The sequence below is a fragment of the Miniopterus schreibersii genome, assembly GCF_964146895.1.
Source record: "Miniopterus schreibersii genome assembly, chromosome: 17".
In the NCBI taxonomy this organism is placed as follows: Eukaryota; Metazoa; Chordata; class Mammalia; order Chiroptera; family Miniopteridae; genus Miniopterus; species Miniopterus schreibersii.
This window is the reverse complement of record NC_138117.1, coordinates 15,221,097-15,245,133: the sequence shown is the minus strand read 5'-3', so window position 1 is coordinate 15,245,133 and position 24,037 is coordinate 15,221,097. Positions and strand designations below refer to the sequence as shown.

The following is a 24,037-nucleotide window of genomic DNA, read 5'->3' as shown; positions in this document are numbered from 1 at the left end:
TTAATGATCAAGATCAAGTGTTGGCTAGTGCCTTAAAAGGGGCAATAGCGCTCAGCTTAGAACGGCATGCTACATGTGGCCCTAAACTTTGGTTTTACATGGTACCCTGAGGAAAGAGACTCAAGAGTACATCATAGTGAAATGGGATATCTTTCTGAAGTCTCCCAGCCAGAGCAACCGCTTACCGAGTATCTAAAGTGTAATTAGACTGCCCTCTCCTGGTTGCATGGAAGAACAGCTAAAATAAAAGTTAGGAAAGAAAGTTTTACATTGCATGCTCTTTGGCCATCCTGAATTTAATAAAAATGGCAATTACCAAGTGACCAAAACTGAAAAACAGCTTAATTCATGTTGGGTCTAATAAAGAAGAAAGAGATAATACCCCAAAGCACTTGTAAAATGTAACTAGCACGTATTAGCAGAAGCCAGGGAGCACCGATGGGATTGGATTTTAAGGATGCTTGATCGAGCAAAGAAAAACATAGGAGTGGCTGAGAAAGAATCCCTTACCCCCAGATGGTACACACTCCCAGCTGAACTGCCAAGGAACACAGTGGAAGGAGGAGAGTCCTTGGTTACCACACATACAAACACACACAAAGGCCTAAACGATGACATCTACCATAAATGACTGTTAACATCCTGCTAAAAACTTCTTTGGGAGGAAAGAAGGGTCATCTTTTTCGATGTATGAAATATGTAAAATCTGGGAAAACTGAGGGCTACCTAGTCATTAAGCCTGGACTTCAGAGCTAGAATGCTGGGGTTTAAAGTCCAGCTTTCCCACTTGCTAGGGACATGACCCTGGGTGTTTAAGGTCTGTGTTTTACTTCTGCCATCTTTAAAATGAGATATAGATGACGGTATCTACCCCATAGAATTGCTATGATGGGGGTTCAATGAGCTAATTGTTGAAAAAGATTGCTGAGAAGACTGCCAGGCATATATTAAGCATTACATAAACACTTTTTAAATAAAGTACAGTACAATTGAAACTTCCTTTGTAATATTACTTCCAATGACTCACCTCTTTGACCTTTATTAAAGAAAAAAGATTTACTGACATTTCCTGAGAGACTATCTTTTACATTGAAATGTTTAAAGCAGAACTCTTTTATCTATTATGAGACTAGAAGTTCCAAATCTGTCAAGTTTACATCAAACCTTTAACTGAATTTCAAAGTGAGTTGAATAAAAAAATAGATGACCAAAAAAGATTATCAAATGAATACTTTATTAGCATCATAACACTTATAAAATAAATTTCTTTTCATCATGGAGTTACCAGATTTCAAAACCAACCAACACTTTCCCATTTTTACAGCTAAGATCTAGAAAGAAATTGTCAAATGCCATAATTTTTGTTCAAGTGCTTTGCCACTCAACTCACAAATCTAGAACATGATTAATCTGCAAACTGAAGTCTTCACAGTTAGACGAGTTTTAGGCTTGGTTCTTCATGACCGAGAAGCAATCCATTTACAAAGTGCCATCAAGCAGTTTTGTGAAATCATTTAAGTTAATGCCAGCAAGCACGGATCGCTCATATTCTGGAAACAAAATAAATCTCACGACTAAACATAGTAGACTAGACAATTCCTACCAAAATGGGCTATATATCCTTATGGCACATTAATGACTTAGTAATATACAGTTCATAATACAGATGTAAGTGGGGGGTATGGCGCTAGAAAACCAAGGAAGTCAATATGACAGAAAAGATCGGCATGAGCATAAAGTCCTATGACTGATATCCTCTTGCCACATATTGAAACATGTCTTTTATCTTTATAATGACATCACAAACAGGCTAATAAGATTCTTCCTTCTAGGGGATTATGACACAAACAGCATTTGACCCTTGAGCACTGATCATGCTCCTCATTCAGGGTTGTTCCATGCTCCATGGAATCTAATAGCCCGGCTTGTCCATGGCACTGTTAGGGGGTGATACAGCCACAAAAAGCAAAGGGTTGAAAGTGCAGAACAATCACAGAGTCCTCTTTTCCCAGAAGTAGCTCTCTCTGGGCAAGAGGTGAGTATCTTGTTTGAACAGTGTGGGGGGAGCTGGGGCCTAACTTCTCCCACTCAAGCCACTGGCACCTTTCCACAAGCAGGGTCTCTACAGGAGGTTACAACACTGTCCTGTGCTATTCAACCAGACACAGTTTTTGTGATGGGTGTTGTTGTTTTAAAATGGATTCTGTGCATCTGTCACCAATGCAGAAACATAGATCTCAGGGCTATTATCAACACATGTGAGAATCCACAACTTCTAGTTATATTTAATAATCTGTTCAGATTCAACTTAGAAAGTAATGTCAAATAATTAGAAGTAAAAAGTTAACTCTTTGGAGAGCTTGATTTGGTAAAGCCTCACATATCCACACACAGATATTCATATATTTATGCACAGGGCAAACAACTGTACTTCTGAAGCATAAATAAATCCAAAGTTAGACACAAGCAGCTGGGTACCAATCCCAGTCGTGGTTAATGGTCTCTGGAGATCTCATTTTAAGGATGCCAGATAAGAGTTTTGCTCAGGTATTAGGAGACCCTAAGTTGGATTAAGCAACTAGGGTTCACTTCATAAATCATTTTTTCCTACACTCAAGACTCTGCTTGAATTAGCTTGAGAAACTATTCGCCCCTTCAAGGGTATCTATTAACACAAAGGCAGTGTGATTATTGCATAAGGAGACTAAATATTATGTGGTTTGTCTAAGTAGCTTTATACCTTTCGGGATCAGTTCAATAAAACACAGAACACATAACTAAGGTTTCACACCAGGCATCGGAGAGCTATAGCTTGCAGTCCACAGGCCTACTCCAGCCTACTGCCTACTTTTGTAAATAAAGTTTTAATGGAACACATCTACACTCATTCATTTACATATTGTTTATGGCTGCTTTCATGTAGCAACAACAGAGGTGAGTAGTTGTGACAGAGACTATATGGGCCACAAAGCCTAAAATATTTACCATTTGGGCCATGAAAGAAAAAGGGTGCCCATTTCTGTTTTATACTAAAAGATAGAGTTCAGTGGGAAGCCTATTAGAAATGTTATTTTTTAGGGAGTTTTAGTTACCTATTAAAATTAAGGTTCACATGACTTAGCAACTAAACAAAAGAGAGACCTTTTCTTCATAAACAATATCTATATATTTTATGGATATAAAAGAAATTTTTCTTTAAAGAAGAAAATAAAAAGAAAAAAAGAGACTGATGTAAAATTAAAGGCCATTTTGATGTTTAATATCATAATGAAATTAAAATTCTATCCTTGAAATAAACCAAAACTGTATTTAGAATCTCTCCATATACTAAACTTCAGACTCTTGCTATATCTGGACAAAATGGTACCCAAATTGATCAGACACAGGAAGTAGACAAATAAAACTAACACACAGACAGTCAGTTTCTAAGGAGTGTTACGGTCGCCACCTTCGTAAAGCCAGACCCAAACTGCAACCATAACAAGCTGTCGTCACAAAGGCAAAAATCTAAGAAAAAAGAAACAAAAATTCTCATCAGATTGATAACATTGACTTGAAGAAAACACTTGTTCTTACAATCATCTGAAGACTAACCAACGTACCCTAATCAACTTACCTAAAAATACTTCCACACTTATGAAAACCGTTTATATTCATCTTTTTTTTTTTTTTTTTGGTAATTCGTACTGCTGTTTTATCTCCTCACACCACTGACCTTTTAAAGATTCTAGTCTCTAATAATTTTCTCATTTGTAGACGGCGTTAGGTTGAACATTTGTTCACATAATGGAATCACTTGTTAAGTGTTTGTGACACACCACATGGTATTCAAAAATTCATTATGAGTATCTACTCATACAGTGATCTCACAGCCAAGGGAAGTGCAACCATCAGGACCTGAGGATGGAGCTGATCATTTCTGTGACCCAAGATAACCCATAGGAATAAATCCTCACACTGGCATGGGACATAGTCCTCAAGTCTGCTCTGAGCTCTGATTCACTGTCCTTAATATTCGACAAGGATTTCTTTAGCACCAACTATGTGTACATCAGTACGTTTGGTACATACAAAGAATAGATACTGTCCTGACCATTTGGGGGGTTTATGATCTATAGAAAACTATAAGACAAAGCAAGTAAATACAATAAAGAATTATTTAGGGCAGGGATCTTTTACCAGGAAACTACAGCTCGGAGAAGGGGTACCAGATTAACCTACAGAACACTTTCACAGTGTGATTACCATTCTCCTGTCCTCCCCACCCGTCTGCTGGTTGTCTCCCTGGTACATCTCTAAACTAGACACGGCTGAATGAGGATGACCACTTCTGATATCTGTTATTAGCGAGCAGGAATTTCTCTCTCTCTCAGGTATATTGAAACAAAAAGAAATGTCACAAATGAGCGGCTCATGCATTTAAGTATTATTGAAACTCAGAGTACACTGGAGTGTGTGGATGAAATGGGACTCAAGGTGGCACTTCAAGCACTTAGAGGTCTGCTAAGGCAGCTTCACTTAGGAAGAGAGAGAAAGGGAAGGGTAACAGGAACTCAGTCACAGAACAGACTCGCACTGAAGAACACTGGACACTGAGCTCTTAGGGCAAAGGAATGTTAGTGAACAGTTAGTGATACCCACCGCCTGTCATCAAGTACTTGAGCACTTAGGATTCTTATGAAAGGGGGATCTTAGGGCAACTACAAATAAATCAATGTGGGGCTACTTCATAGATCCAAGAGAGAATGAGAATCTAGCCTGCACCACTGAAAAGAAGGGGAAGGGAGCAGCGAAGGAAAATCTATTGGGAATAGATGACTAGTAGGAAGAACACTTGGTAGGGGAAAAATATGCTGTCAATTCTAAGCCCTTGAACTTCTCTTTGTAAAACTGTTAAGCCAGTGGTTTCCTAACTGTGATCTTTGGATCACAAGTATCCTATGAAAGCATCTCAGAGATGATGAAGTGCACAGAGGCGGCTTTACGAGAAGGAAGGATGGGCATCTTTCAAGACCCCCTTCCCCCACTTCAACTAGGGCATGTATGCTTTTACCTTCCACTCTTATTGGGCTTTATGTAAGATTTCATTAAGTAAAACAGTTAAATTTCTTATAAAAGAAAGTATAAAAATCACTGATCTGTAAGCCTTTCAAAGCTAGAACCATGCCTCTTTCTGTTGCAATCCCACCTTCAGTCTAGGTCATTGTAGACCTTGAACAAATTCTGACAATCCTAACAGAAATGTGGGAAACTTAGGACAGCAGGCCTTGGAATCACTGATCCTCTACCCTTCAAAATCCAGACTCTTGACCTGTGCTGCCCGATATAGCAGCTACTAGCCACATGTAGCTATTTAAACTTAAATTAATTAAAATAAATGAATTAATTAACGAGTAGGAACCATAGTAGACAGTGTATATATAAAACATTTCCATCATTTGAGAAAGTTCTATGGGACAGCATTGCTCCAGACATATTTTAATGGCTATATGGGAAGTCTTGGACAGTTTATATGTTATCTGTATAAAAATATTACAATCAACCATTTGCAATATAGTCATATTAATTATCAAGAGATTTCAGGGAATAATTTAGATGTCTGACACCTTAAAATTATCTATAAAAACAGAAATACTGTATCATTTATTCAAATTATCTATGTCAATATAAAATGATAAACGCACTTAAATATATGAATTAAGGATAAAAAAATTCAAAAAATGTCCCCATGGAAGGCATTTTATCTCTATACTGCCTATTGTAATGGCTACTATGTTTACCTCCCCACTCACCTGGACTCTCCTCAGTGACAGGAACTGTGCCTAATGCACCCCTGTCCCCAACACCCAGCAAATGGCCTGCCTCATGGTAGGCTCTCAGTGAATATTCACTGCATTCAAATGAATTAAAAATAGGTACTGGACACTGAAGAACGTATCTCCCTTACCATGTCTGAAGTTACAAGAAGTAAAAGGCACAATTAATTCTTTCTACAAAGTAGACTTTGTTGTGTAAGGCCTACCACTGCCACTGACCACTATAATCTTACATGACTGTCAACCTCTTTGTGCTTCAGTTTCACCATCCACAACACTAGGGGTAACAACAGCACTTTGCTCATAAGGTTATTGTACAGATAAATGGCTAGTATATGTTTAATGCTAACGGATATTATTAAAGAAAACTATTGTTGCCTGAGGAGTTACTTGGAGACCTTGACAGTAGAAGGAAAGTGCGGGTAAGGTGTAGTCTTCAAACACTTACTGTAGCTGCTACGTTTATGTTATACTGGTTATTATTCAAGAGCGGCTGCACGACCATGGTTGTATTGCAATGCAGATCGTGCAGGGAGGTGGCTGCTGCTTCCAGTAAAAAGGCTCCAAAGTAGAAGACGAACACTGTAAAGTGGTAAGCAAAATCCTGAAAGGAGGGGAAAAAAGAGACGTCTACAATTAAAAATAATAATATATATTTTTTCTGTTCCTTATTTCAAATGATGAAGTTTAGGTTCAGGAAGATAAGAGCATTTAATCAATCTTGAACTACATCAGCCATTTCTTTTGGCTGCTTTAGCAATGCCAAGCTATTAGAATCCAAATGAAAATTAAACTGGCCCAATGTAATTGGCACCTTGTAAGTGGCAAACCTTCTAACCTACTGAGTTTTATAATAAAGCATATAATTTTCATTTATATTAAAGTGCCCCAGAGATCAATATTAATGAACATAACATAAAAAGGAATAACATATGCTGCCCTTAAAATTTAAGTAGAATAGCATTTAAGTTACATCTTGTTATTATAGTAGTTATACAATAGCTATATTACTGTGATGTATTATACAGTTAGATACAGAACACCTGTGAAATCACAGAATTCAATAACATATCTCCCAACATTCTTAAAAAACAAGTAATAAAGTCATATACTTCTACAAAAAGTATAAGAAACTTTCATACAAAACTCAACTGTTGTTAGGTTACTGGTGGCATTAATGTAAAGCATAACTCTATTAAAATTCACATCATTTTACCTGAATTAATGTATCAACACATTGCTTTGTATTTTTGTTACGAGTTCCCAACACAAGGTACTTTACATTCACTGTCATTCATCCTTACTACCTCTATTTATTATCCCCAGTTTACAAATAAGAAATTTCTTCTTCTTTTTTTTTTTAGTTAAGTGACTGTCTCAAAGCCACACAAAGATGAACTTTGGGAGGGAAAACTGAAGCCTACATAGGTTTGTCTGGTTCCAGAGTCCACTTTTTATTTACTTAGTACATATTATATTTTTATTTCGTCATTTCTACCAACATGAGAAATCTTGGGGAAAAATACTAAAGACATCTACCAACCATGTTAATTTTATCTCAAGATCAATAAAAGCTAGAAGCTATAAATATTTTAGTTAATATCCACAACACATACTTCTAGAAAGTTAATTCTTAATCAAAATGCACTCTTGTTTCTTTCATGAATGGTATATAGACAACATTAAACCGTTATCACAGGGGGAAACAATTATTTTTTTCAGCAATTAATGTCTAACAGTTCCAGAAGGTAGCAATTCAAAATTGTTACCATCTGGTGGCAACGCTATGATATGCATGGCTCAACAATTTCCCTGGCTAAGAGTGTACATAATATATTACAAAACCTATCAAAAGTGACCAGGTGGTCAAAAATGCAGAGTATGTTGAAAATCTCAAAAGAGGAGGGGAAAAAAGAGCCATTTCTAAACATGGCAAGGATTTAGGTATGGACTAATCCAGCTAAAAAAACAAAAACCCAAAAACAAAAAACAGGATAAACTTTGCAGGTGACTTACAGAACAGACTGGTAGATCTTTCTAATTTCTTAGGAAACCTCATAAATTAAAAAGGATATGATTGACTGTATTCAACACCAATAATAAGACTCAATATAAAAAGGATGTTACTGGAAAAATATTTAAACATTGATGAGGAATGTGCTTTAGCCAGTTAGAAAGAAAGCTGGACCCTGCAGGATCCTGGAGACTCACTACTTCTCCAATAATTAACCCTCTCGTTGCTGGGCTAGTAGCAGGTCCAGGAAGGTCCCAGAGGACAGGCCAGGGTGATGAAAGCCACCACCATTGGGAAAGGCAGTAGGTTGAGGCAATGACTGTGTATTAGCTGGTACTGAAGCATCCTGTAGGGCTCTACTGGTCCACACTGGTCAAATACCATCTTTGAGCCCGATCCTAAATAGCCTGGTGGTGCTTACCAATATTAGGACTGACTGATCCATTCATACATATTATGGGAAAGCCAGGAGTTTAGAAAGAGATTAAGCATCTACTGTAACTTAAATAGGGGCCTTTGATCTCCATCACTTGACCAATTACTGGAAATATTTTCTCATCACTAATGAGAAATCAAAGCAAAAGGTAAGAGCACACTGTACCAGCAACCTAAGAACTCTCAAAGACTCCCACTGCAAGCCTCTGCGCGTCTAAGGAATGGCAATGATTACTGATCCCTTCCTGTGGGCCAGACACAAAGTGGTGCACTGTATAATACATTAATTCCGTTAGTCCTTAACAGCATCTGTAAGGCAGGTATGATTATCACCACTTTACAGAAGAAGAAACCAAAATTCACAGAGGGTCACTATTTTCCCTGAGGTTACACACTTACCAAGCAAACCAGACCTAACCTGGAAGCCTGTGTGTGACTGTGACCACTGCACCACTTCCCCCTGAGCTTTACACCAACCCCTGACAGTTGATAACATTTGGGAAGACAGCCCTCCTCATGCTCTACAAGTAAGACAAGAACAAATAATTTTCCTCTAACAGCTGTCCTAAAGCTGCTGAGTAAAATGCGATTATACTTGAAAGGGACACATACAACGCCTGACTAAAGGCCTGACTTATGCTTCTAAACACTGATGTGTGATGGAAACCAAAGGGGGGCTCGTCACGAACTTGGTTAGAGCGCTGTCCACCATGAACTGGAAATTGTGCTCTACTAGGCCATTTTGAGATAGGCCCAGAGAATTCATAACCACAAGCATGTTACATAAAAAAGGGGCATAGTTGATCCAATTTAATGGTGTCATAATTCTAAGAATCGTGCTGGTTGCAAGTTCATTTCTTAAAACTTACCAGTTCTTGACCTTTTAGGGCAGGAACTGAAAATGCAGGCACTATTTCATTTTATTGTGCTTTTGCTTGATTGAGCTTCTCAGATATTGCGCTTTTTACAAACTGGAGATTGTGGCAACCCTGAGCTGAGTGAGTATTTTGGCACTACTTTCCTAACAGCATTTGCTCCCCTTGTATCTCTGTCACATTTTGGTAATTTTCACAATATTTCAAACTTTTTCATTATTATTATATTCATTATATAGAGAGAAAAACATGGATTGGCTGCCACCTGCACGCCCCCTGCCGGGGATCAAGCCCACAATCTGGGCATGTGCCCTGACTGGGAATCGACCCGGCAACCTTTCGGTGCGTGGGACAACGCTCAACTGAGCAACACCGGCCAGGGCAAGGTCGGTGATTTTTGATGTTACTATTGTAATCGTTTCGGGGTGCTGTAAACTGCACCCGTAGAAGATGGCAGACTTAATAAATGTGTGCTTTGCTCTGGCTCTTCCCTGCTCTCTCCATCCTCTGGCCTCCCTTTTCCATGAGACACAATAATATTGAAATTAGGCCAATTAAAGTATTTTTTAATTAAAGTATGTACGTTCTTTTTTAGATATAATGCTACTGCACACTAAACAGACTATAGTATAGTGTAAACATAACTTTTATATGCCCCGGGAAACCAAAAGATTTGTGTGACTCGCTTTCCTGTGATAGTCACTTTATGGCGGTGGCCTGGAACCAAACCTGCAGTGTCTCCCAGCTATGCCTGTAAATAGAAAACATCCCTCTTTCTTTTCTAAATACTTGGAGAATAAAATACTTAGCTACCTGTTTTCTGAAAAGAATATATGTATTTAATATCAGAAACGGAAATCAATGGAAAGTTTCAAGATATATGTCACAGGATCTATCAAAGGCACCTGTCCAATAGTTCAATAACTATGATCCAATTTATTTGTTGTATGAACTAAAAACAGTCTTTGAGCAAAGGTCATCTAACTCATAAAGGAGTAACACAAAGATTGCTCAGTTCTATCAACACAGGAATCTCACAAACTGGGTTCTTGCTGTTCAGCAGGGCAGCGAAGCCGGATGCTGCGGTGTGACCTTCTCTCCCCGACACAGGGGTGGGGAATGTACGGCCCATGGGACATATAGGTCTGGCCCTGCCAAGGCAACCGCAGGTGGGACTCGAAATTTGATAAATCTAGGAGCTTTTTTCATAGCTATCTTTTAAGTTGATAATTTTGTATGGCCCATGAATGACGTTATAAATATCCAAACAGCCCTTGGCAGAAAAAAGGTTCCCCACCCCTGCGAGAAGCAACGTAGAACAGAGATCAGGCATTTCGGGACGGAATGAGATAGTTTTAAGTTTCCCACATTTTCCTGAAAAAGACTTAAAAATCCCTTACCAGGAAGTTCCAGTTGGCGTCAATCTGAGTCACCATGCCAGAGAGGAACACCCCCAGGAAGAGGAGGGAAAGGGTAAAAGCCGTCACGGACACGAACATGACCCATCCTTGGAGCAGAGGTAGAGGAACGTTGGAGGAGGCGACCAAAATCCAGACGAGTCCCCCAAACAGCTAAGGGTGAAAAGAAAAAGGGCGGTAAGTTTGGGCAACAGAATTGAACGTGTGTGTATCACTCTTACCATCACGTCTGCTTCTCCCCAGGTGCCCCCCATTCCTGCACCCCCATTCTCTTCTCTTTATCATGTGAGATGCCTTCTTCCCTCACGTGCCACCCCAGCGCTTTCCCTCGCGAGCCCGACCCGACTCCACGCCTGTGTCTGCACCTGCCTTCCCGCTGCCTCTGGTGCTCAGCCCGTGACCAGGCCCAGGATTCTTTCATCACCTAAAAATATTTCCGTTGACCTCGCTACCTCTCTAATACCGCCCTCGCTAAGTATTTTCCTTTTCAGTCACCCATTTTTACAAATTCGCCTTTGTTTGTTCTCCAGCTCTTCTTGGTGTTACTCTTCAAGCCGCTGGACGGTGGCTCTGCTCTCACCATGCCTCAGTTTATCAGCAAAGATCAGCCGTGACTTTCTAGCTCGTCACCTCTAATGGCCATGTTTCAGTCCTCACCAGGACCTAGTTGTACGTGTGAAATTATTGCCTATATATAGAATAAAGTCTCAGCTGTCGAACATGATAGTAACCAATAAAATCTGCCATCACCTATTGACACTCTCCTATGTGCTAGGCATGGAAATAGGTACTTCAGATATTCATAGGTCTAATTCAATGCACACCTGGTGCCTGTCAGGCACTGTGCTGGGTTCTAGGAATAAAGTAGTAAGCAAGCTACACTTGATCTCTACCATCAGAATTCAGTCTCTTATAGCAAAGTGACAATTAAGCAAGTGATTAAAATGCTGCTTCATACATGTTATCACTGGGCAAAACCTGATTGCTGCAGGTCCACACAATGAGGGCTCTAAATCCAGATTTGGAAAGTCAGAAAATACTCTCTGGAAGCAACGACCCAGAGGATGGGGCTGGGGGGAGTAGGAGGGTGAGGGGAGGCTGTTCCAGGGTAGGAGGTGAGTCTTGAGATGACCTGGTGAGAGCTGGAGACTGAGCTGAAGGTCCTGGAGGTCAGGCCAAGGAGTGAACCTCACCCAAGGGCAACGGGAGGCCACAGATCATCTGGAGCAGGAACTAGCAGGGCCAGATTTGCCTTTAGAAGTTTCTCTCTGGCCAGAGTGGGACAGAGACTGGAGAGGAAAGGATGGAGCTGGGGACCACATAGGAGACTGTTCAAACAGAGTATAAACTAGACTCAAGGCACCGAGCACAGAGAGACATGAACAGGTTAAACAAAAATTTTAAAAGTAGACAGGATGGTTGTTGGTGACTGATCAGATGTGGAGCATGACAGCGAAAGATCAGACAAGGAAAATACCCAGATTAATGACTGGGGCAACTAGGAGCGAGTGAGAGAACACACAAGGGGAGAAATGGCCAGGGGGTAAAGACAGTAAGTTTCATGACTCTAACGTCAGGTCTCCTCCATACGACCACTGAAGCCACTAAAGCTACACATGCTTTGCACGGCGCGCCGGGCCCTTTACGATCTAGCCTGACTTTTGTATCCCTGTCTCTTACCACTAAGCCTCTCACATTTTACACTATAGGGAAAAAAAAAAATCCACAGTCCAAAGACAAAGCTCTTTCATGTCTGAGTGGCCCGACATATACCAGCCAAGAATGTCATTCCCTCCCCCATGTGTATCTGAGAAGCTCCCATTCACACCTCATCTCTGACAGCACATGATCCAAAAAGGCGTTCCTGAGCCCCACCGCATGCTTAGGAACCCGTGCTCCAGGCATGCTCCTTCCTGTGGCAATGGTACACTGATGAGAGACACTGTAACTGAATGTCCCTGGCTTTCAGTCCAACCGCAGTATCAGGCCTGCTTGGCAGCATGCTGCCTGGTGTGTCTGCATCCGAAGCCATTTATTAGTTTGCCTGATAATCCTTTCCAAACTGTCAGTCAGGCACTATGCTACATTTGGAAACACAAAAACCTAGGCTATGTACCTGCCCTAAAGACACCCACAGGAAAGTGGGGATCAACCCCACCCCCCACCTGTCTCCTCCCACAGCCTCAGATGATATCACAGAAGCGTGCGTATCTGGCAGCTACAAGGCTCTCACATATTTGCTTAGTGAACAAATAAACACCTAGCGCCCATACAAGGACAGCTGGAGCTCTAGCTATTAAAAACCAATCATCATCTGTATCTAGATAACAAGTTAAAAACACGTTTTAATTCAACTTTCTAAAAAAAAAAAAAAAAAGGCCCAGTTATATAATTCATTACTACTCTGAAAAACATTTTAAAAAGCATAATAAATGATCACTTGAGCTATGATAACTAAAGCACCAACCTAATACATTTCTAATTGTGGTGGTTTATCTCAAGTCTAATTCCAAGTCAAACATTAACAATCAACCCAGAAAGCTTTATGAAATAAATCTTAGTCATGAATATGAATGCATATTAAAAAATTAAACCACAACCTTTTAGTAGCTATAAAAGACACAGTGATCCCAGTAAAATATTTTCTACTCTTGCACACTGTTTAATAAATATTTGATGGTGATAAGATCTCCAAACCTTTTGTTGTGTTTTCCCTCAGCCTTTTCTTCCTCTTGCACTACAAATAACCTATGTTACTTTAAACACTGTTTAAGAAATAGACATTATTAACTATCTATTAATTCAAGAGTTATTTATTGAGAAGGTATGAGCATCAAGGGCAATAAAGAACAATGGGCCATTGTTTATTAGGGGCAGGCAGGCTCAAATAGAACTCAGATAGGCGTAATTATAGGATATAGAAACTGATAAACTGACACCTCTGAAGGAGAGGGTAGATGATCTCTTGGAATGAAATATAATATTTCATAAACCTGGACAGGACCTCACACGGGCCAGCCTCAAATCTACTGCCAGGCACTACAGGAGGACACTCCAAAAAAGGCCAAAAAAAAAAAAAAAAAAAAGGCAAGGCTCTGTCTGCGGGAGCTCCAAACAAGGGAGAATTAGACACCAGTAAACCTGATTCAGGAGCAGATTGTGGAGAGAGCTAAAAAAAGAGCTCCACACAGTGTGCTCCGGAGGCTGGGAGAGGGAGACTACGCTGCGAGGAGCCTGGGGAGGCAGGCGGGAGGCAGGGTTCGAAGCAGGTGAGGCTAATGTGACGCACTGTACACGAACTGTTCTTGTCATACTCAAAATTACAGCCCTTCCAACACCTCAAAGGCTTGGAGAGGAAACTCAGTGCTTCCGTGAAAAGAACAGATTTACCTCCCCATCTGCGGTGCGTGTGTTGATGGGGTAAGCAGGAAGGAAGGCGTATGAACAAACACACTGCATCCCTAGATCGGAGACCCTGGGGAATCCGGATTTCAGTCCTGCTCCCCACAGCAGCTCTGGAAGGTGGCGGACGGGCCAGAGAACACAACGGAGCCTGCTCTGGAGATCGCCTGCCTCGCGGTCACACTGCCGTCGTCACCAGGGCCTTGACACAATTCTCTCTCCCCTACCTCATGATTTCCTTTTGCCAAAAGCTACCTTTTCTCCCGAGTTTCCCAACCTGGCTCCCACTTTAAAAATCCTTTTAATAGCATTACCAATGTCGGCATATTCTCTTCATCTAATTCTGGGCACTGCTAAGCTCAAGACTATTTACCAAACACACTGTCGCTGTCAGTACCCTGTTAAGTAGACGTGACTCTGGAGGGAGCCTTGTTTTCAGAGATGAACAGCAGAGCACAAACATGGTTAAACTCCGAGGGAGACCAGCTGATCAGGCGTCACGGCGACTGCAGGGAACACACTGCGCAGGGTGGAAGGCCATGCTCGCCCACGCTGCTCTCATCCCGGATTCGGACCACGTTCCCACTTCTTCTCTATCACTGCCTCCCACTGCTCTTTGGTGTCCAAAAAAGTCTGGTTATGTATAAATCCACCCAATGTATCACATTTCTCAGAACTTGTTTTTTCCAGTTTTATTGCGATATAACTGACGTGCAGCGCTCGCTTGCTGTAAGTTTAGTGTACTGCATAATGACTTGATTTACAGCGCGAAAGACACCACAGCAAGTGAGCATCCGCCGTCTCATGTCCAACGCATCACCTTCTGAAATTTCTCTCAGGAACGAAGTGGGGGCGCTAGACTCTGCACCTCAAGCTCTACCTGAAAGACGGCGCGACCTGCAGGACATGCAAAGGCAAATGTTTCCTGGAAGTGGCTCTCAGCCTCCCCGGTGGCTGTCACCCCTGACCTTCCAAGCTCTGCTCTAAAGTACCTGGGCACACCTCAAGTGCTCAAATATATTCTGGGAGCAGATATTAAATTGCTACATCCCTAAAACAACGCTCTCCTTTGTGGCTTCTCCCTTTAGTTTGGCGCCCCCGGGCCAGAAGGGTGAGACTTGGCTGAGGCCTTCCCACAAGCAAACCGTGGAAGTTCTCGTCTGTACATCGCACTGACCCGAACCCTCAGAGTTGGAGTTAACACACGCTCTCACTAAAAACCATGGGCTGGTAAAAACGCACGAGCCCAGGGGAAACCCAGGGCATTGAGCAAACAGCAGCTCCTGTGATTCTGGCTGCGAGGACTACAGGCTTCTCAACTTGTCTCCCACTTGGATGGCCTTCTTATGTCCCCAAAGGATTCTCTTTGCAAATACCCTTTTTCTTTTCAAATGTCACTTATTTCCTAACGGCCTGCTTTTTTACACATGCCCTCCGACATCTCAGCTAATAATTTTCAAACCAATCTGACACCTTCGTCTTGGTATACTCGTATTAATCGTTACGTAAACAGGCCGATTCCGACTCTGACCTACTTCCAGTCAGTGTTTGGAATGAGAACAGGGGACGGTAAGTGAAGGTGGAGGTATGAAGGACTGTTCAGCTGCCCCTGAGGAGAAATACTTCTTTATTTAGAACATTCTGTATATAACACAGAAGCGTCTCTTTCCAATTCTCCTACTGCTTACATGGTGGGTATTTCATCACTTTATAGCAGTGACGATCAACACGCCAGCAAGCCTCAGAGGAAAAAGATACAATCTCGCAGCCTGGCTTATGGAGTCAGTCGGAGTGAGAGGGTGAAGCTAACGAAGATAAACATTAGCTAGCATTTATCCAGCCCTTATGTTCCAAGCAATGTTGTGCTTTATTTGTATCAATCTCATCCCCACAAATGCTGACAGATAACTCCCAGTCCCATTTTACAGATAAGTTAATTGAGGTAGAGAGCCATTTATAACTTGCCCTAAGTTACACAGTTAACAAATGTCAGCCCTGGGATTTGAACCTGGCGATTGGCTCCCAGAGCTTATGATCGTAATATTATGCTCCTCTACCTCCCCCAAAGTTTAGTGTTCATTCTAGAGCAGGGCTTCTATTCTTTTGCCACAGATTGGTTCGGTGGGAGTGGGGAGGAGGGTGATTCCTGGAAAGGATATCAAATTGGGTAGATAAGTGCAGTCATTTTTCAAAGGACACTGTTCACAACTTTTATCAGCATCACAAAGGGATCTGTGTCCCCTCCCCCCAAAAAGTTCAGAATACCTTATCAACTTGCTAAGCCCTCCGATTTTAGTGGATGCTTATTTACTGGGTACCTATAAATGAAACATGATTAAGGAACTGGTTAATATGTTCGACAATTGATCCCTTAGTGAAGAGAGGACCTACAATGAATTCCATTTAATATGCAACTTGTATTCCAAAATATACATATTTTTAAACCGGGAAAATATTTTAGTCAAAAGATACAATAACCAACAGAAGTGTTTACAAGGTAGCGCATGAAAGTAAACTCATCCACAATGTGACCGCAGTCAAGTGGTAACAGAACTAGACACTGCTGCTGCCCGCCTCTCCAAGCTCATCTGGTCCCCTGCAATGCTCCTTTTCCTACCACCATTTGCTTTTTGGGTTTTTTTTCACTCTGGCCTGTTTCTGATCCCTTGCACACAGACTCCATTACACTGGTCATGCTGCCATCAACATTTTTGCTGGATAACCAAACTCCATGTATTCTAGAAAGATACAATGTTTTCCAGAAAGGTTTCCCTGGCTGGGTGCCATCCCTTGGCGTTGCCATGGTTACTGATGCTGTGGCGCCTCCATGGTTACAACAACTGGTTTGAAATCCTGGGTACACGTGTGTTCCACCCACTGGATTGTGCAGCCAGAGTGGGAGACCTTGTCTTAAGCATCTCTGAATGCTCAGAGCCCAGGACAGTGCTTTCTACAGAAGATGCTCCTCTGCACTCAACTTGAAATGGACGGAAACCAACCAGTGTGTGTAAGGAGTGGTTCCGGAAGAAAATGCTCCAGAAGTGCAGGTGGGGATGCTAGGAACACACTGCTGTCCGAGTCCTGGTTCACCTCCTGGTACACGGCAGGTGTTAGAAAATAGGCATGAATCTAGTGAAGCAGGAACATGTGCTCCTCAATTTTTAAGTTATCATTGGCAATGCTCACCACCTGGTACAAGATCTCAGAAGACTAGAGTGGAAAGTTATGGAGAAGTTGGCACCTTTGGCTAGTCTAGCTCATAACACCTCATTCTCATTGTGAATCTTCTTCAGGCCCCAAATTTGTTCAGTTTACCTAGTCAGCTGCAATTGCCACTGGAACTTTTGACCAGGGTAGTGTTTACTTGTCACTCCCTCCCCTCCCCCTACTGCTCTCCTCCATCAATCCCCACCTGTCCTCCCACCCGTCTGCTGACTTTCATCCAAACGGGTCCTGGACTAGCCCTGGTACAGCTCTGAATTAGAGGTACAAGTTGGCAGGCAGGGTTTTTTTGTTTTTTAATCAGGGAAACAAAAACAATATACATTTTGGGAAGCAATGAGAAATGACATATATAGAAGAGGTTGAGGTATAAAATATCCTAATGCAAAAGAAGTTTTGCTTTTCAGTACTACATTTGAAAGCTTTCGAAATATGTTTGAGGATGCTATAAAGTATTATACTATCTTTCTCCCCAGGTGACCCAAACTTCCCTCTGGTTTCTCAAATAGCTGATGCTACCTTGTAATGGAAAGCACATATTACAGGGGAGAAACATGTTCCGGCTCCTATTTCTTCTGATTTATAATTTCCCTTGATTTTTATTTATTTATTTATTTTTTAAAAAATATATCTTTATTGATTTCGGAGAGAGGAAGGGAGACGGAAAGAGATAGAAACATCAATGATGAGAGAGAGTCATCGATCAGCTGCCTCCTGCACGCCCCCTACTGAGGATCAAGCCCGCAACCCGGGCATGTGCCCTGAACGGGAGTCGAACTGAGATCTCCTGGTTCATGGGTGGATGCTCAAAGGCTGAGCCACTCAGCCAGGCAATAATTTCCCTTGATTTTTAAAATCCTCTGTGTGTTTTTAGGTAACTAGTATCCCCTGGGTTAAAAATGCACGCCAGGGCCCTGCCATCAGCAAGAACTGTGCACATCGGGCCTCTTTTCTGCCCTTTTATCTCCCCCCTTTCTGAAAACTATTATACGAAAGTGAAGAATGCCATATACGGCGGCCCTTTAATATAGAATAGGACACAGGAAATCAGGTCAAATGGCAAATTCCTCAAGAAGAATCATGACATTTTAAGAGCTGGACAGGACTGAAGAGGGCTGCCCTTCTCTGCTCCGGCCAGTTTCTCCAGACTATTTCCACACCCTGCTCAGTTTGTCCTACAGAACAATCAAAGAGGGTTTGTTAAGTGCTGCAGGTGTACGAGACTGGGTGCGCCAGCCTGGTTCTTGTGCTTCGTCATTCCAGTCTTTTCTATTCATCCATATCAATGCAGATAAGCCACGTCCACTACCAAGCTCCTACTACCAGGTACAACATTTCTATAGAGCTCCGCAGAACAAATCTCCTCTCCTTGACCTTTTACTTGGGAGCTCAAGGTCAATGTTTTCAGCAACTTGGTTTAAAGTTTTCCATACTTCAGTTCTTCATATTCCTTACGGGGCTGCCAGTCAGAACCAATGACTGCTGAAAGTCACCACTGGCAGGGCCATTGGTCTATTTTCTCTTATGAAGTTTTAAAGACTCTTCACAGGGATGAAGATTTGAAGCTCAGAGGCAAAGGAAAAATCTTACCTATACCATTAAATCCCTTTTAGAGAGGGAAAATGCCCATGGCTAGCCCCTTTACCACTGCAAACACACAACTTCCCTTTGCAACCAAAAATCTATTTTGGGGCAAGAAAGGGAAACTCTGTGGATCTATCCACTTATGTTAGTCCAACTAAAGTCAAAGCTTTGGGTTGAAGAGAACCTGAAATCCCTCTGGTAGATTTATCTGCATGACAGCACGTGCCTGTTCCACAGCCCCTCCCTCCCCATCTTTTCATTAACATCTGCTTTTCGGGCATAAGTTACAGCTTCTATTTCAGTTTGGTGTAGTATCATTTCCGGACACGTCAAGCTTCACATACCTGCTAGGCCTCCTACGCCTCAAATCTCTCTCTCGCCTTCCTCTTTCCTTCGTCCTGCGCTTCAGGGTCTCACCGTCCCTCATCCAAACCACTGCAATAAACCCCGTGACTAATCTCACGGCCTTCCATCTGTTTTATTACCAAACTTCGCCAGAGATTTCTAAAACACAGGTTTGGTCAAGTTCATCCCTGTCCGGCAGCAGCTCCCCATCACAGACAGAATCCATTCTATGCCTTGGCCTATCATTTCTCAGCAAACCGACAATGGGAACCGCATCTGCTCTTTTCCCTTCTATTTCTGCCACCTTCCCACAAGCCACATAAAAACAAACAGAAAACCCCAACCATTGCCAGCACCCTCATGCCATCATGGCCTTTCTTACCTCTGTGGTCTGCACATGCCCTTCTTTCTCCCTGGAATTCTTTCCCGCTCTTTCTATCAAAGGTCTACACCTCATTTAAGGCTAAACTGAAATGTCACCGTTCCGTGGAAGCTGCCTGGGCTGGCGCCCCCAGTGGCCAGATGTTCTCTACCCTGTTTTCCAGCTGTGCTTTTCATAACTCACTTTTATCACTTCAAACACGGCACTGCCATTCTTTCTTGACTTTACACTTCACTGTACAGGAATTTCTTTCATGGGCAGGAGCTATGTTAATCATCCTATTCCCAGGGCATAAAATAAGGCCTGGTGCATACCAGATCTTTAATTATTTGTTGAATAAATACAAATTATCGTGGCATCCAAACCACTACAGTGAGAAGCGCATAAATAGAGTCCTAAAAGATCCCCTATAAAGAGAAATGTTAATGAATATCTCAGGGAATGTAGATGGTTTCCTAAACACTGAAACTGTGAAACACGCCGAATTCAATAATAACCTTTGCTCTTTTTCATGTTTAACACGGTTACGTCTGACCTTTCTTGGGCATTATACGAGATAAACTCTTTGATTTAAAAATGGTAACTTCTGAAGGTGGTGTTTTCCATTCTAAACTAAAAGGCTTCACTTTGTAAGACCAACGTAGTATGAAACTCTTTATGGCAAGCATGCATTGGTCAACACTGCTGAGTACGAAAATGGGGGGCTGACAACTTAGGTATCTGGGTGTGGAACACACACCTACTTCAGAAAACCACTTCATGTGTGTGAGGTTGCAATATCCTCCGGCTATGAAGCTAGTACTATAAATTGCTTTACTTGTGCTGTTAGGCAGCACTATTTTTTTTAAAAAAATTTTAAATTGATTTTTAGAGAGAGAGAAAGGGAGAGAAAGAAACATTAATGCAAGAGGGAAACATCCATTAGCTGCCTCCTGCACGCCCCCTACGGGGGATCGAGCCTACAACCCGGGCATGTGCCCTGACCAGGAATCGAACCGGTGACCTTTCAGTGCATGGGACAACACCCAACTGAGTCACACAGGCCAGGGCAGGCAGGCATTCTTTGTATCTGTTGAAATATCTCCTAACAGATGGCTTCCACTTGAGAGATTATGAATGGGGTAAGGGAGGGGAGACTGGGAATGAATTCTTCGAACAGAGTTACTGGTTAGTGTGAGAGCTGAACTTTAAGATCATGGCTTCATTAGCTTAGTAAACCGCTGACATCCAAGGCCATCCTTTTCATATGCTGTTTTCACCTGTGACGTTTCAGAGAGCAATAGGACATAAATGGAGAAATTATGCACATAAATGAATTTGGAAAGGTTAACATTAAGAAGAAATGTGGAGACATCTAGAAACACGGAAAGGGGCTAACATAATCGGTCCCCAGAGAGGAGATTACCTAGAGCTTAGAACTGCTCCTGGCAAATCTCACATTTAATTTACAGGATGAGGACTTTGTGACAGGGAACCATGAGAGATGAAACACTCGAAAGGAATCAGAAAAGTAGAGGGAAATTAAGAAAGCAGGGACCAAAGGTGCTTCAAACATGTTTATTTAGCGTCTACCTGTGACCCTGATCAGCGTGGGCCCTCTGGATAGAGGGGTACCAAGGCAGCCTCTACCCCTGCTCTCTGAAAGCCTATAACCCAGTATCTCCAAGTGGCGCAGATGGATGAGAGTCCAGGAGCCATGGTTTGGCTCCAGTGTGGTCTCTTGTTTCTCTAACGTCACTGGTTTCATTGGACTATTATGGTCCTTTTACTTTTGGAGGGCACAGGGTCGGGAGGAGAAAGGTTGATATTCAAGTAAAATAGGTAACGGAGGCCTTCGATTTAAACCTGTCGAGATGTTTGGCCATAGTGACAGTAAACTGAAATGGCTTTTAAAAGGAATTCTGTTGCAGCTAGACAGGGGCCCTAGATGTGTTTCGGGGGTAAGAAGCTAGAAGAAATGAACACGTGAGAGGAACGAACTGAATACTTCTGTGAGCCTGGGGTCCCTCCTAGGATGAAGAGTGGTAGAAATTCTAGCAGAGAGAGAGAAACTCACATCTGCAAGAGAGAGCTGTCTTGTCCACAGAGCCCCGATAAAGGCCTCCCTCAGTGGTTCCCAGCTATGACTGCACATTAGAACCTCTGGGAGCTTAAAAAAAAACCCCAAAAAAAACAACCTAGAGGACTCAGGGTGCTCCCCCAGAGATTCTGATTTAATTAGTCTGGGCTGGCAACAGTATTTTAAAAGCTGCCCAAGTAATTAAGTACAGCAAGAGTTGAGAACTAACCACTGGGCTAGATGATAAAGGGATGTGGGGGTAGGGGAGAGGAAATAGATGAACTCCCTCTCCACTCTTTTTCTCTCTCCTCTCAGAATTAGGCGGTGCTCCTGAAAGGGTCACGTGTCCACAGGTGATTCTTCAGCTGGGATCTGATTGGATGGCACATGGACAAGCCTTCTTTGCACAGATACACATATATAATTCCATATATGCATGTTTCTTTACATAGCCTTATATATTACAGGTATACACATACGTGTAAATACATAAGTATATACTTGAACAAATATTAGAAAAACCTAACCAGCACATCAAATTTGAGAACTTTCGTATATTTTCGCTCAGGGTGAGACTAAGGTAGGCACTGACGTTCAGAAAGCGAGTCTAAGTGAACATCCTGTAAATCATAGGGCAGGACCAGCGGCACGTGAACAGGGCAAACACTTCTAAAAGGAGGTACGCAGACAACTGGAGTTTGGGGAACACGGAACCGAAGCAGCCCAGAACCTAAGCCAGCCCTCTCCCCAGATCTTAACTGTCCTCCAGGCGTCTCCCTCCTTGCGCACAGCACGCGGCTGGCCCCGCGCCCCGCGCGCCCCGCGCCTCTCCACGGATGCGGGGGCCTCATCCGAAGCATTCAGATGCCTCTGAACCGGGCTCGGGCTCACACCAGCCTCCCCCGGCCTCGCAGTCACGGTCCCCACGACTGATGTCAGAGCCTGGAACTCGCCTACCTCCTCCTTCAGATTCAAAAACCTGAGCTCGGCTGCGCTGAGCCACCTGAGCAGAGCAGGGCAGAGAACCGGGGCTCACAAGGCGTCCGGCCCCGGGGGCGCAGCGCCCCGAATCCAGGTTACGCAAACTCCAGAGCGGGGGGTGAGGGGAGAGATGAAAATCCCAAACCGAGCAAACAGCAGCAGCGCGCAGGAGGGGCGCTGGCATTTCCCTCTGTTTGTAGTTCCCAGGGCATGATGAAACCTCGGTTGCCCAATGTGTGTTTGCGAATTCTCCCCCGTCCGCAACGAGCTCCAGAAGCTCCCAACTCCCTCAAGTTCCTTTAAAAAAAAAAAAGTTCAGGGGTCTCCAGCCCAGGGAGGCTCCGCGACAGGCCAGGTGCCCGCGCGCCCCCTGGGCCCGACGGAGCGCGCGGCGGCCGCGCTGCGCAGGTGACCGGGCGGCGGGGGGGGCCCCCGGGTGGGAACCGCGGGGGGCGCCGCGCGCACCGCACCCGCTCTCCGCCCGCCTCCCGCACCCGCTCCCCGCCCGCCTCCCGGGCCTGCTGCCCTGCCCACGGCCCGGGGCGCCCCGCACGGCGGGCGGGCCGGCAGGCGGCTGCCCCGGTCTCCGCCGCCCCGGCCCCGCTCCCCGCAGCGTGGCGGCCTCCCGGCCACCGGGCGTCCGCCGCACCTTTGCACCACCCAACAAAATGGCAGGTGAGCAACAGGCCGGGCCGAGCGCCCGCTCCGGCCGCAGCCCAGCGCGGCCGCCGGGGGCCTCTGACGCGCCCTCCGGCCCACACCCCTCCGCGCTCAGCGTCCCCAAGCCTCGGTGCCCCCGCGCCGCCGCCCGCTCCCTCGGGGCCATTTCTGTCGCCAGCGGGCGCGCAGGTGCCAGCGTTAACAGGTGCCAGGCCAGAGGCCCGGGCGGCAGCGCCGGGCACCGAGGGGGCCGCGGGCCGCGCGGGGGAAGGGCCCGTTCCCGGGAAGGGGCCGGGGCGCGCGGGGGGCGGAGGCGGCGCGGGGGCCGGTCCCGCCCCGCAGGCGGCCCCACTTACAATCTCCAGGCAGACGAAGGCGCCCGAGTAGGTCCGCAGGATGTCGGGGCCGGCGGGCAGGGTGACCCGCGGCGCCGGGAAGGACACGGCGGGGTTCGGGGGCGGCGCGACGGGCGCCCCGCCGGCCGACATGCTGCGCTGCCGCTGCTGCCTCTCCGCCGCCGCCCGCCTCCGCTGCCCCGCTCCCGCCGCCGCCCGGCCGCGTGGTCAGGGCGCCGCGCGGGGAGGGGCGTGGCCGCGCTCCCCGGCTGGCCCCGCCCCGTCACGTGGGCCCAGGTGAGCGCGCCCCCGCCCCGCGCCCCGCGCGCCCCGTGCGCAGGTGCGGCCGCCGCCGGGCGCGGTCCCCTCGGCCGCGCTCTCGGGTCCCCGCCGCCGGCCGGCGCCCCGCGCCCCTGGAGCTCGGCGCCCGGTCCCTGGGCCCTCTGCCTGGTTTCCACCTGCCTCCCGCCACCCGACCCCCAGCGCGCCCAGCTCCCCTACGCGCTTTC

The 24,037-nt window shown here is 44.5% G+C and overlaps 1 protein-coding gene across 1 annotated transcript; it reads right to left on the bottom strand.

Annotated features, from left to right (window-relative positions):
- Positions 1 to 1,215: 1,215 nt before the first annotated feature.
- Positions 1,216 to 23,729, bottom strand: MAL2 (mal, T cell differentiation protein 2). The gene is made up of 4 exons (XM_081116610.1): positions 23,550 to 23,729; positions 10,541 to 10,711; positions 6,265 to 6,420; positions 1,216 to 3,507 (listed from the first exon to the last, which is right to left on the bottom strand). Exons 1-4 carry the CDS (start codon positions 23,679 to 23,681, stop codon positions 3,436 to 3,438), a joined length of 531 nt encoding a protein of 176 aa, XP_080972736.1. The 5' UTR covers positions 23,682 to 23,729; the 3' UTR covers positions 1,216 to 3,435.
- Positions 23,730 to 24,037: the final 308 nt, after the last annotated feature.

What these genes read in the sequence shown, in the direction of transcription:
- MAL2 (XM_081116610.1), bottom strand. Translation starts at nt 23,681, where the DNA reads ATGTCGGCCGGCGGGGCGCCCGTCGCGCCGCCCCCGAACCCCGCCGTG. An exon ending in CCTTCGTCTGCCTGGAGATT is followed by an intron (nt 10,712 to 23,549) that starts GTAAGTGGGGCC and finishes TTTCACCCTTAG; the next exon opens with CTGTTTGGGGGACTCGTCTG. An exon ending in ACATAAACGTAGCAGCTACA is followed by an intron (nt 3,508 to 6,264) that starts GTAAGTGTTTGA and finishes CTTTTTTCTTAG; the next exon opens with ATTTTTGCCTTTGTGACGAC.